Source organism: Zingiber officinale, chromosome 9B (genome assembly GCF_018446385.1).
Source record: "Zingiber officinale cultivar Zhangliang chromosome 9B, Zo_v1.1, whole genome shotgun sequence".
Taxonomy (NCBI): domain Eukaryota; kingdom Viridiplantae; phylum Streptophyta; class Magnoliopsida; order Zingiberales; family Zingiberaceae; genus Zingiber; species Zingiber officinale.
Window position 1 is genome coordinate 95834095 of NC_056003.1, and position 13702 is coordinate 95847796.

Consider the following 13702-nt stretch of genomic DNA (forward strand, 5'->3'; position numbering starts at 1 on the left):
CGGAACATGGTTGTTATCCTGCCAACCAACTTCTGAGTCTCCTTCAAGTTCTGGGGAGCTTTCATGTTTTGGAGCGCTTAGACCTTTTCAGGATTGGCTTCAATTCCCCTCTCAGTGATAAGATAACCCAAGAACTTCCCTCCTTTGGCTCTGAATAAACACTTTAAGGGATTCAATTTTACTCCATACTACCGGAGGGTGCCATAGGTCTCCTCCACATCAGCTATCAAATTTGCATCTAAGGGAGACTTGATGAGTTTGTCATCTACATAGACTTCCACAATGCGCCCGGCCTGCTCCCGGGAGATCTTGTCCACCATCCTTTGATAGGTGGCTCCAGCATTCCTGAGCCCAAAAGGTATGACAGTATAGCAGAAGGTACCATCTGCCGTGATAAAATTAACCTTCTCTTGATCTTCCACGGCCAAGGGGATTTGATGGTACCCTTGATAAGCGTCCAGCATATAGATTCTTTAGCAGCAGGCAGTTGAGTCCACCAGCTAATCGATTCTAGGCAAAGGATAACAGTCTTTAGGGCTGGCTTTATTGAAATCCCGAAAGTCTATGCAGACTCTCCACTTAATGTTGGACTTCGCCACTAGAACTACGTTGGAAAGCCAGGACAGGAACTGCACTTCCTTAACATGGCCTGCTTTCCTAAGCTGGTCCACTTTAGCTCGGATGATTTTATTTTGATATGTTGAGAAGTTTCTCTTCTTTTGCTTGACAGGCCGGGCATCAAGCAAGAGGTGTAACCTTTGTTCTGCCACTTCAGGCTTGACCCCTAATAGTTCTTCAGTGGACTAGGCAAAGACATCCCTATTGCGAATCAAGCATTGAATCAGGTCTTCTTTTAGCTCGGGCAGCAGGTCCCCAGCTATGCGAGTGAGAGTCTCTGGGTGCTCAGCATATAATTGGACCTCTTCACAGGGGATGAGTTCTTCTGCTATAGGCATAGGTTCCTCCTGAATGACATGAACAACCCCGTCTTGAGTCCTCTGCGCCTTGCGAGCCTCGACCTTGACCATGTCAATGTAGCATCGCCTAGAGACCTTCTGCTCCCCTCTAACTTCGCCGACTTGCTCTTCAATGGGGAACTTGATCTTCTGGTGGAAGGTGGAAATAGCGGCCCTGAATTCATGCAGGGTTGGTCGGACTAAAATAACATTGTAGGAGGAGGATGAATCTACCACGATAAAGGTGCTCCTCCTGGTTCTTACTTAGCGGCTCGCTTCCCAAGGATATGACCAACTTGATCTGGCCCATGAGTTTTACTTCGTTGCCAATAAAATCATATAGAGAAGTGGCCACCCGCTGTAGCTCACTGGCGTCAATCTGCATCTCTTCAAAGGCAGACCTGAATAATACATTGACAGAACTGCCGGTGTTAACGAAAACTCTAGCCACGCGACTATTGGCAATAACAGCCTTGATGATGAGGGCATCATCATAGGGCAACTCCAGTCCTTCCAGGTCTTGAGGTCCAAAGCTGATGACAAGACCAGCAGCTTGCTCTCGGCTACACCCTACCGCATGGATCTCCCACAAGCGCTCATGAGATTTACGCGCCCTGCTTGAATCCCCATCAGTGGGTCCTCCAGAGATCATACCAATGTCTCGGATGGCTGCGTTGCCCCTATTTTCAGCTTCCCGAGCCTCTCCCAGCTCCCCAGTATGCCCTTGCGGTGGCATGTTAGGTCCTCCCTGATCTGTTTGGGGTCTCCTTGCTTGTCCCGCTGAGTTGTGTCTCTCTTCTTTCATTCTTTGGATATGAGGGGTCAGCTCTGGAGGTGGCAGACCCAACTCAGCGGCACGACGGGAGTCTCGAGCGAATTACGCACAATCACTGGTGGCATACATGTGCGACCGGTGGTAAGTACAATAACGTGGTCCCCAAGGGCCAGGTCGGGGGACCTGGACTACTGCTACACACGGGCCCGGTCGAATGTCTTGACCGGGGTGGAAGGTAGGTCTGGCTTCCCGAGCACGTGGAGGGAGAGGCTTAGCAGGCGGTTGAGGTGCTCTTCTTTACAATCTGTTAGTAGAGGGAGGCAGTTTGTCTGCCTTCCTTCGAGTTGCCTGTGCCTCCTCTATGTTGATGTAGTTGGCCGCCTTCTCAAGCATCTCATCGAAATTCCTCACAGGATTTCTGATGAGATCTCTAAAAAACTCTCCCTCGGTCAGCTCATGGGAGAAGGCGCTCATAAGTATTTCTGATGTGCCCGAGGGAACATCCTGGGCCACTTGATTGAAGCGCTTGATATAACTCCTCAATGGTTCAGCGGACCCTTGCTTGAGAGCAAACAAGCAGTGGTCTATCTTTTGATACTTCCCGCTGCTGGCGAAATTGCGCAAGAATGCAATCTTGAAGTCAAAAAAGCAGGTGATGGACCCATACGGCAGTCCATCGAACCACTTTTGGGCAGAGCCCTATAGAGTGTTCAGGAATACTCGGCATTTAACGGTGTCGCTGTATTGATGCAGCAGAGCCACGTTTCAAAACTTATGGAGGTGATCCTCAAGATCCTTGCTGCCATCGTACTCCCCGATAGCAGGGGATCAGTACCCTTTAGGTAGCCTTTCCTCCAATATTTTGGAAGAGAAGGGCAATTTTTCCTCCGGCTCTGCACAGCGTTCTTCTCGAGGGATGATAGACTTCCTTCTCTTTGAATCTTTAGGCAAAGAGCTCTCAGCCATAGAAACTTGTGGCTGTTCTTTACGACTGTAGCATCTAGGGTCTGTTTGATAGTAACCATGGCCCGACTCTCTATAGAGGGCAGGAGGGAATTCCAGAGGTTGTTTCCTCTTGGAACCCCGGTCTGAAGCGTGAGCCAGCTCTTTGGAAACCTTCAGTAGCTTTCGTGGTCTAGAGGCGGTGGTCTGTTGCTTTTCGGAGGCCGCCCGCTTCTTGGCCTCTTTGAAGAGCTCGTATTCTCCTGCGGTCATGGTTACATTGATTCTGCCCGATTCCCCCATCGTCACGTTCCGGAACAGATAGTTATGTTCCAACAGACGGTGCCAAATTTGATCCCGTCCGGAAGCTGAGTCGGATAGAGGTGGGTTGTGCTGTCCTAGAGGTTGACAGAAAGTCGTTGCGAAGCCTGGTCGTTCAGGCACCTGCCGGAAGGGTTTGCACGGGCGGATGACGGAGGATGATGACCGGGATGATGACGCGAGGGCCCTGCGCGCACTCAGACAAGCCGCCTCATATTAGAGACCAAGAACTAAGGAAAAGTCCCCGGGTCAGGCCCTCCGACGCTTAAGTTAAGTACTTTCCCCCCGAAATATAGAGAAAAGACGAAAAGTAAAAGATGAGTGTAAAAAGACGAGTGAGCGTACCTACGTAAGGGACAAAGCTTCCCTTTTTATACTGCAATGGGTGCTTCTGGAGTCTGACGGATGTCAGGGAATGTCGGGTGTCAGGCTTTGTCTGGCGGTGGATGACATGTGGCGTCCTCCTATAGGTCTAGGAAGGAATCAACGGGCGGTGAGCACCAGACCTTTAGCATGTTCTCTGATAGGTAGTGATTATTCCCTGACAGGTTATTACGATTCCTTGGCTTGCTTGTCGTGCAGTGTATGTCTGCCCCGATCTGTTAATCCTAATCCTAGACTGGGTCCCTGTATCTGTCGTTCTCGATCTGTGGATGTAGACCTACCTCTCCTGACCTGCGTTTGTCACTTCCCAACTCCAGACCTGTGTGCCTATCCCTGTCCTGCGTGTCCTGTTCTCTGAACTCCCGACCTGCCTTACCTTGTAAGTTGTAACCTGTAAGCCTTAGTCTGGTTCTACTTATCCTGAATCCTGACCTGTACGCCTCAGTTTGATTCAGCTTATCCAGAGTCCTGACCTGTACTCCTCAGTTTGATTCAGGATGTCCTGACCTGTACACCTTAGTCTGATTCCGTATGTCCCGATCTGTCCGCTTTAACCTGGGTGCCTACGCCATGAGTCTATGAATCCTCACCTGTATCCTTGGTGAGTATATCCCGACCTGTACGCGTCGGTCCATGTGTCCTGCCTGAGCCGTAAGGTTATAAGTCCCGACCTGTATCCTTGTTTTGCATGTTTCGACCTGTACGCGTCGGTCCATGTATCCTGCTTGAGCCATAAGAGTATAAGTCCTGACATGTATCCTTGGTTGGCACGTCCCGAGCTGTACGCGTCAGTCCATGTGTCTTGCCTGAGCCGTAAGGCTATAAATCCCGACTTGTATCCTTGGTTTGCATGTTTCGACCTGTACGCGTCGGTCCATGTGGCCTACATGAGCCGTAAGGCTATAAGTCCCGACCTATGATCCTGGCTTCCGAGTTCCTACTCACCATGTAGGTGTAACCCCAGAACGCCACTTGTGCCCGGTTCATACCATCTTGTGACCAGGTCCTTTGAACCCCACGTAGGCCAGACTTTTGACCTCCATGTAAGCCAGACTTTTGACCACCACGTAGGCCTGACTTCTGACCACCATGTGAACTTAACTGTTGACTATCCCATGGACTTGACTTCCGACCACGTTATCCCCTTGACCTATGTGCTATTAGCTAGATTCCTTTAATTAATTGTTTTTCTTTTTTCAACGCAATTCAAATTTAGCAAAAAAAAAAAAAAAGCAAACAGTGACACATGCATAGCTAGTCTTAAAATAAGTTCTACACTCGACTCACAGGGTCACACCAACTTAACAGTACGTTACTTACCATGCATGTAATTAATTATTTATGCATTTAGCTAATTATTTAATAGCGATCCATGCATGGTTCGTGGTGAAGCCCATTACTAATTATTAGTCACCATGGCGATCTTCCTGTTCGTGGAATTGTCATCGTTGTTGGGGCGGGTCCATATAGGTTTGTAGATGTTGATGTGGCCGTCGTGATGCAGGAAGAGGATGTACTGGTCCTCCTCGCCGGCGGTGTTTGTCGACCAGACAACCTCGTTTTTGTCGTTGTTGATGACGAGGTTGCCGTCGGTCTGCAGGTTTGCGAAGCAGTTGTCGCCTAGGCCGTTGGTGGCAGAGGTCCACAGTGCCTGGTTCTGGTCGTCGTCCAGCACCAGGTTGCAGTCGGACTGCATGATGAAGGTATAGCCCCCTTGGGTGAGGGATTGGCTGGTGTTCAGCGTGTCGCCGGCATAGAGAATGTTGTTGGCCATGGAGGAAGGCAGGAGAAGGCCGAGGAGGAGAGCAGCAGAGAGCAGGACAAGAGTAGCCATGGTTATATCACTCACTTCACTTCACTTCACTCAAGTGAATATTGCTGGTTTAGAGTATCATGCAACTCCCCCCATCTATTTATAGATGAGGATCGGAGGAGGTAATTAAATTTACGATACTTAAAACTCAAAAACAGTACTGTTAATTAATGGGAAAATACACCGTATCAAAAATAAAAAAAAATTGATAAACTCAATTAGGTTCATTAATTAATTCTATGATAACTAATTCGATTTCATGGAATATTTCTACCGACCACTAGGTAAATCGAGAAGTACACGTGACGGACAACCTAGAAGCTTAGAATCCTTTGGTTGCGTGCTAAGAAAAAATTTCTACAAATACACTATAGCTGAGATCAAACCATGAATACCTGGATAATAACCTGGATGTCCTACATACTATGACATCATAGTTCAAGGGACGAAAAAAATAGATTGGCAAATTGTCCTAAACTCCCTACATGCCAACAGCCAACTGAACTTCCTCTTTAGTTCATGGGTAAAAAACATTTATTCTCACTCACTACATACCAACTTTTCTTTGCTTCAACTTGTTAATGCACACTGATTTACCTAATTGTTCTCATTTTTTAGGTAAAAAAAATTAAAATAAAGCATAATTCATCCTAAATTCAACACATTCAAACTAGAATCTAGTATATTTTCTATAAAATTAAGCATGACTCTTATTCCACTTGACCAATTGATTGGAAACTCATACCATTCGATTGACTTAGGCTCCCAATCAATTCAATCTAAGTCAATCGATTATTATGACTCCTAATCGATTGGTAGATGAAAAAATAGTCTTGTTCATTTGGATAGAAAATATATTCAATTTTAGTTAAATGGTACTGGATTTAGGAGGAATATAATTATACATTATTTTAGATCTTTTTATACTTATAAAAAATAATGATGGCTTTTGTTCCCTCACAACAATTTGATCGATTGTCGATCGTTTCCCAATTGATCAGAGCTGCCTAATTAAAAGAAAATATATTAAATTTTAGTTAAATGACTACTAAATTTAGGAAGAATCATACATTATTTTAGATTTTTTTATCTAAAAAAATATGAGGATAATTAAATAAATTGGTATACATTAGGAAGTTGAAAGGGAGTTTAAGTTAGGGAAAAAACAAAAATTAGTAAGGAGAAAGTTGAATTTAATTTTAGGACAATTGAATGACAATCGATCTATATCACTTGTTAATTAAATAAATTGATTTGTACAGTCTTATGATAAAACTAGCCAATAAATACCCCTCCAGTTTAGCTAGGTTCTATTGGAAATGAGACTCATATTACGAACCGTTCATATTGATGAGATATTAAAAAAAATTATTAACAAAAGACAAAAAAAAATTATTGACAATTGATGATTGTGATTTATGTAGTAATATATAAATTGGGATTGATTGCAGGAGTACATGTTTTTTAAATGTCAATATAGTAAATAGATATGAAACATATCGAGTGTATAATATTGAATGAAAATCAATCGTACTATATTGACACTAAAGATTAATATCAAATAAATGGATGCATAAAAAAAATAAGAATATCTTCATGGTAAAACCCAAGTAAAGAGAATATCTCTAACTAGTACCGTTTAATTTGCATCGAGTATATATCCTTGTTTTTTATTTTTATCTAAATATTCTTCATATGGGTGTGTAACAAGGGAGGGGCCGCTAATTTATGTTTTCGAGAACGGTGCCTGATTTGCGTAGAAATGTCATCGTGCCAGCGTTGTTTGGTGGACAATAAATCATAATATAATTATAGATACGGACGGTCCCTGATTTGTACAGAATTATCATCCTGCCAACTACTCTGTTTGGTGGACAATAAATCACAATATAATCATGCTTGAACTTGCAATCAATTTACTCAATTTAGTAGCGAAAGTCATGTAATTCTAATTGGTCCAAGTATGAAAATATTGGGACCATATCGGATTCACGGAGTCAAATCCAGAAAAATAAATAAATAAATAAACAAACGGGACCTATAATTTTCTACACGTTTATATCGGTCAGTGATAGTGATAGAGTATTTGGTATTAATATTTGAATAATTAACTCATGGTATGCGGATGATGAGCATGACATTTCGTAGACATATAATTGTATACTAAATTTGGGCCCCTACAATATAATCTCCCATCACTTTAATTTGTTTTCTAGATATAATTAGTTCATGGACACTTATAAATCAAAGATCGTTTATCCCATGTACATAAGACGTGCTCGTTACGTACGTCAAATGATGGATTAGATATAGGAGCATATTTTCTTTATATGTATAATAATTTCACCTTTTCAATTTCTCCGCCGCCTTCATTTCTATCTCGAGTAAACTAGTCTGTCTATAATTCCACATCTCTCACCTACTTCAGGTCGATCTTCTCTACATATTTGAACGAAGTCTCGTCTGAGCGACGCTTCCCTTCTCTTTCGGTAAGAATTGGTACTTAATCTTTATGTTATCATTAACTGAGATCCCTTCTATTTTGTGTAGCGAGACCATGTACAAGGCCTATGCTTCCTAGTTTCTGCATTAGGAGGAAGTTGAACTAGAGAGGCGAGGCGAGGAGCTCTTGGCCGAGCGAGAAAATTAGCTAATCGGCCTCTATGTGGCAACTTCCAACAGTCGGGCGGGTGACGTTGGCGAGGAAGAGAGCACAGAAGAAAGGCAGCCTCTGAAAACACAATTGAAAGTTAAGCGCAAGCATCCCTGTCATAGCCCTTCAAAACGAACGTCTTCCAAGTAGGCGTCTACAACGACCACACCTTCTCCTTGAACCACACGGTCCAAGGAGAACACCCTGGCACCTTCCTCCGAACGGACAACTTCAACTTTGCCTCCCCTCTAGGGGAGATAGTTTCCCAGCCTAGCGGTTCCCCTACCACTCGGACTCCTCATTCATGCCCCCGTCCTCCCGTCTTGCACGCGGGGGCTTTCTCCTAGCTGAGTACATCCCACCAACAGGAGAGCTACTTCTGTTCCTCGGCTACCTACGACGTGCCATCTGCTTAGGAGGTAGCTGTAGAAATCAATAGGTAGAGGAAAGAAACAATATAAATATTTTTAATAATCTTATTACTAAAGCCAATAGACTTATTTATACAAATTATCCAAAATAATAATGGAAAAATTAAATATGGCATACAATCATAATAATTATAAACATAGTAATATAATAGACTTGGAAATATTATTTTTCCTATTAGATTCATGTCGATCTTGATTGTGTGTCAAATATAATAAATCTCAATTGATTGAAATTAATTAGAAATTACTCACCACTCTATCTCCAGTCCAACAAGTGAGGATCGAACGGACAACCGTGCCTCCTACTTCTTCCGCTTGGAGAAAAGCCTCGGTTGTGACTGACCGCCATACTATAGCTGATCGTCTTTGAGCCTGATCATTCCATAGACACTCAGGTTTAAGAAAGGGTCGGTCTGCCATAAGACCAGTCGAGAATATATTCGGTCAGGCCCTAAGAACTCGGTTTTCCACTCTCAGAGTATGACTCTGTATACAGTCAATCTAACATATGGGCTTTCATTGTTCATTATTCCACCCTCCTACATATGGGCGACCGGGTATAAAGTTGACCGGGGTTACAGGGTTCAGCTTCATTATCTCTGCAAGGTAAATTTACAAGGCAACTCTCAGAAGAAACTCAACTGAATTCATAGAGCTTAGGACACCACTTCAGGAGCAAGCCTTCAAATATAAGGACGACCAGCTGAAGGCACGAGTCAAGCCTTTCAAGACTCGATTCCCCATTCTCCAAAAGCAAGCATCCTTATGTGAGGCTGGTCGGTCATAGAACTACCCGAACCTAGGGAGCTCAATTCTCTACCACTTAATAATTAGATCTACATCACTATACATATATCTGAGCTACCTTAAGGGTCGAATGTCCAACCATACTCAGTGCTCTTCTTATGAAATATGCAGCCAACTGACTAAGTGCCCGACCATGATACACTCAGGAGACAATATTGTTAGAGAATCACAATAACCTATCAGAGAGTAGTAAGTGTTTACTAAAGAATATTCTTTTGTTATTACATGGGCATTCAATGTAACTTTCCTCAAAGATGACTCTACACTCTTAGCTTCCTCAACCGACACATTATAATAGCATATTCCTTCAACTGCCTCATTAATAGTGTTAGTTACAAAAAGGGTACACATGAGTAATGGAAGATTCCTTGGGCGGTGATTATATGCTTCTTAGGCTATACGTATTCTCTTACTTGACATCTTCTGACACTTAACATTCTTTGCCACCTTATGACTCCGGAGGTTATAAAGGTGATATATAATGGGGGGTTCTCTCCGATGTCAAGGTACGCTTTTAGAGCAGTCTCATCTACATGCAAGCTCTCATTATTGATCTCTTCATTTTTTTCGCTCGACCAGCTACTGACTTGAGAGTCGAAGGGCTTTCGCTAGGGACCCCTTCCCTGGTTTTTGGCACTGACGTTTTGTTACTCGTCTGAGTGTGTGCAGGGAGGATTCACGCACCAACCCATAACCTTTAATTTGATCTAAAAGTCTTCACTCCGTCAACATTGCAGCCACCTACCCAGCACGTCATCTCCAGCTTTCAGATATGATCATATTTGGCGTCGTCGATGGAAACTTGAGAAATCTTCCGATTGAACTTATCCGATCAACAGAGTGGGGCCCTACTAGGCTAGATATTTGGTTTTTTAACCCATCGTGAATTTTGATCGTCACCTATGCAAGCTTATTAACGCTTTGGTCCCTCGGGACAATTCTCTCCCTATTCCCTGTATCATCAACTTATATACACATATATTATATATTTTATAAAAAAATAAATACATATAATTATTTGTAATTAAACAAGAATTATTCATTTGTAGAAAGATAAAAAAAATAGCACAAAAATATCTTTAAAAGGTGAAAAAATATATATCTAGGCATAATTTAGCTAGAAAATATTACGAGCTAGGAGGCAAAAACTCAGCTCACTTAATTCCATATGGTGAATAACTCCATCTAGGCGCTAGCAATTGCATATTATTAATATTATGTACATAATCAACTTCATTAGCCCAACAACGTACGATAGTCTCTGATATGAGAAGTGATATACGTATGTACCTAAAAGGCTGGCAACAGGTTAATTCACATTACACCTGAGTTGTTAGTTAGGCAGGTTGCAACGTTGCGAAGGATTTCTCCATTGATCAAAATTTGAAAAATGTGACATTTATTGTGATCGATGATTCTATTCAAGCATTAATTAGCCAATAATATTGTAATTTCATATTATCAACGCTGGAAGGTTAATTATATTAGATCATTCCACCTTGTATTAATTTTATTTTTTTTTCAATTTATATATATGTGCTATTAGCTAGATTCCTTTAATTAATTGTTTTCCTTTTTTTCAACGCAATTCAACTTTAACAAGAGAAAAAAAAACAGAGCAAGTAGTGACACATGCATAGCTAGTTCTTAAAATAAGTTTTACACTCGACTCAGAGGGTCACACCAACTTAACAGTACGTTACTTACCATGCATGTAGCTAATTATTTATGCATTTAGCTAATTATTTAATAGCGATCCATGCATGGTTCGTGGTGAAGTCCATTATTTCCTCCGTGTTGATCTTGGGACGAATTGATGAGGATGTTGGGATGAGTGTATTCATTTTTTATCACCATGGTGAAGGCCATTACTAATTAATAGTCAGGGTCGACCCTGATTTTTCGGAGTCTTTGGGCGAAAAGAGAAAAATGACCTCTATAGAAAGTAACGTACAATTTAAATACAGTTTAATAGAAAAACTTGAAAATTAATATATTTCATTTAAAATATGATAAACTCCATACAAAATATATTTCCTATGTTTCTCCAAATGTGTAATACCTATGAATACAAAAAAAAAATAAGTATAAATTAATCATTGAAAAATTTATATCTTCTAGCATTTTGTGAAGTAAAATTGTCAATAAGATTTTCAAAATCAAAATTTTCTAACACCTCATTTTCGATACATAAAATTGTCAAGCCATTTATATGCAAATCATTATCATGATCTTCTCTCAATTCTTCTTGCTCATTCGTTGTATGATTATGATCATCATTTTCTCTCAATTCTTCTCATTCATTGATTGTATTATCATTTAGTTCTTCTTGATTACACAATTATTGTTCATTTGTTGTATAATCATTTAGTTCTTCTTAATTTTTTTTCTTGTAATTCATCAATTGAATTTTCAATTGAAGAGTTAACTTTAAAAAACTTACAAAGAATACATTTGTGAGTTTTAATAATCTGTTTCACTCTTTATCTTTTGTTTCTTTTTTGACTCCAAGGTTGATGTTTCTTTGAAAACATGTTTGTACTACCAATTTCAAGTGTAAAAATAAAATACACAAAACCAACAATAAAGCTGATAATGAAACAAACACAAGTAATGAAGATAATAGTTGAAGAGCAATAAAGCTTGGTTTATGCTTGAAGTAATCGATATAATCTATTCTATGATGATTAAAATTGAGATGATTTATTTTAAGTCTTTCAAATATGTAAGAAAAATCATAAAATTTTGGCTCCAATACAATATTAAAAATCAATATTGAATATTGACAATAAGAAAAAAATATAGATAAGTAGGTAACTTACGTTGTAAGTTTATATATTGATCAATGATGATATTGATGAAACTAAAATTTCAATTGGAGAATAAACTTTTCTAATTTAATTAGAAGAGATTCAAAGGAGAAGAAAGTAGAAAATTAGTGTTCCTGATTCATACTTTACTCTTTGGAGTCTTATGACTTTTATAAATAAATTAATGAAAAAAGAGTTGTACAAACAATAAAATCTTGGAAAGAGGAAAAATGATCATTTATCTTCCTTTTTTTTTATTGAATCTTTATTAAAATAATCCAATAATTTTTTAGAAGGTTTTTATTAAAACAATTTAATTATATATAATATATACGGTTAATAGTCGCCATGGCGATCTCCCTGTTCGTTGTTGGGGCGGGTCCATATAGGTTTGCAAATGATGACGTGGCCGTCGCGATGCAGGAAGAGGATGTACTTGTCCTCCTCACCGAGTCACCGGCGGTGTTGCTCGACCAGACAACCTCGTTTCTGTCGTTGTGGATGACGAGGTTGCCGTCGGTCTGCAGGTTTGCGAAGCAGTTGTCGCCTAGGCCGTTGGTGGGGGAGGTCCACAGAAGCTGGTTCTTGTCGTCGTCCAGCACCAGGCTGCAGTCGGACTGCATGATGAAGGCATAGCTCCCTTGGGTGAGGGATTAGCTGGTGTTCAGCGTGTCGCCGGCATAGAGAATGTTGTTATCCGCCGCCGTGATGCTACTAGTATCGCTGTGGCCCCTTTTGACGATCACGAAGCCTTTGGAATTGGCGGTGTATCTCTTGGGGCGGGTCCATATAGGTTCGTAGATGACGACGTGGCCGTCGCGATGAAGGACGAGGATGTACTTGTCCTCCTCGCCTGCGGTGTTGCTCGACCAATTAAGAGGCTTGTCATTGCTGTTGTAGATGACGAGGTTGCCGTCGTTTTGCAATGTGACGTGGCAGGCGGTACCTTCGTCCTTGGTGTTGGAGGACCACTTGTCCAGTTGTCTGTTGTACAGCACCAGGTTGCAGTCGTGCTGCATAATGAAGGTATAGTCCCCTTCTTTGAGGGAATAGTCGCTGTAGAGCGTTTGGCCGGCATAGAGAACGTTGGCGGCCATGGAGGAAGGCAGGAAGAGGCCGAGGAGGAGAGCAGCAGATAGCATGACGAGGACAACCATGCTTATATCACTCACTTCACTTGACTTCACTTCCCTTTACTCAAGTGAATATTGCTTGTTTAGAGTATCATGCAACTCCACCCATCTATTTATAAATGAGGATCGGAGGAGGTAATTAAATTTACAATACTTAAAACTCAAAAACAGTGCGGTTAATTAATTATATTAATTAATGGGGAAAAACATAGAATCAAAAATAAAAAAAAAATAAACCCAGTTAGCCTCATTGACTAGTCCTGTAATAATTAGTTCGACCTTATGGATTTTTTCTACTGACCATCAAAGTAAATCGAGAAGCGCGTGCGATGGGCAACGCAAAATACCAGCATCCTTTGATTGCATGCTCCATTTAGAGGAAAAATTTCTACAAATACGTCATAGCCGGGATCGAATCGTGGATACTTGGGTGACAACTTAGATATCCTATTGCGACACCATAGCTCCAGAGAAGGAAAAAAATGGATTGGCAAATTGTCTTAAACTTCCTGTATGCCAACTCAACTTCCTCTTCAGTTCCTGTAAAAAAAATTATTGTCTCTCACTACATGTAAACTTTTCTTTACTTCAACATCCTAATGCGTACACACCCGATTTACCTAATAGCCCTCATTATTTAATTAAAAAAAAAATTAAAAATGAAGTATAATTTATCC

The 13702-nt window shown here is 41.1% G+C and overlaps 2 protein-coding genes across 2 annotated transcripts; both read right to left on the reverse strand.

Moving 5' to 3' along the window:
- Positions 1-4777: 4777 nt before the first annotated feature.
- LOC122023185 (mannose-specific lectin-like) lies at positions 4778-5212 on the reverse strand. The gene has a single exon (XM_042581267.1). It carries the CDS (start codon positions 5210-5212, stop codon positions 4778-4780), a length of 435 nt encoding a protein of 144 aa, XP_042437201.1.
- Positions 5213-12545: 7333 nt separating this feature from the next.
- Positions 12546-13049, reverse strand: LOC122023186 (mannose-specific lectin-like). The gene has a single exon (XM_042581269.1). It carries the CDS (start codon positions 13047-13049, stop codon positions 12546-12548), a length of 504 nt encoding a protein of 167 aa, XP_042437203.1.
- Between the last annotated feature and the right edge of the window lie 653 nt (positions 13050-13702).

Excerpts from the sequence above, each read along its gene's own strand:
- LOC122023185 (XM_042581267.1), bottom strand. The coding sequence starts at position 5,212 with ATGGCTACTCTTGTCCTGCTCTCTGCTGCTCTCCTCCTCGGCCTTCTC.
- LOC122023186 (XM_042581269.1), bottom strand. The coding sequence starts at position 13,049 with ATGGTTGTCCTCGTCATGCTATCTGCTGCTCTCCTCCTCGGCCTCTTC.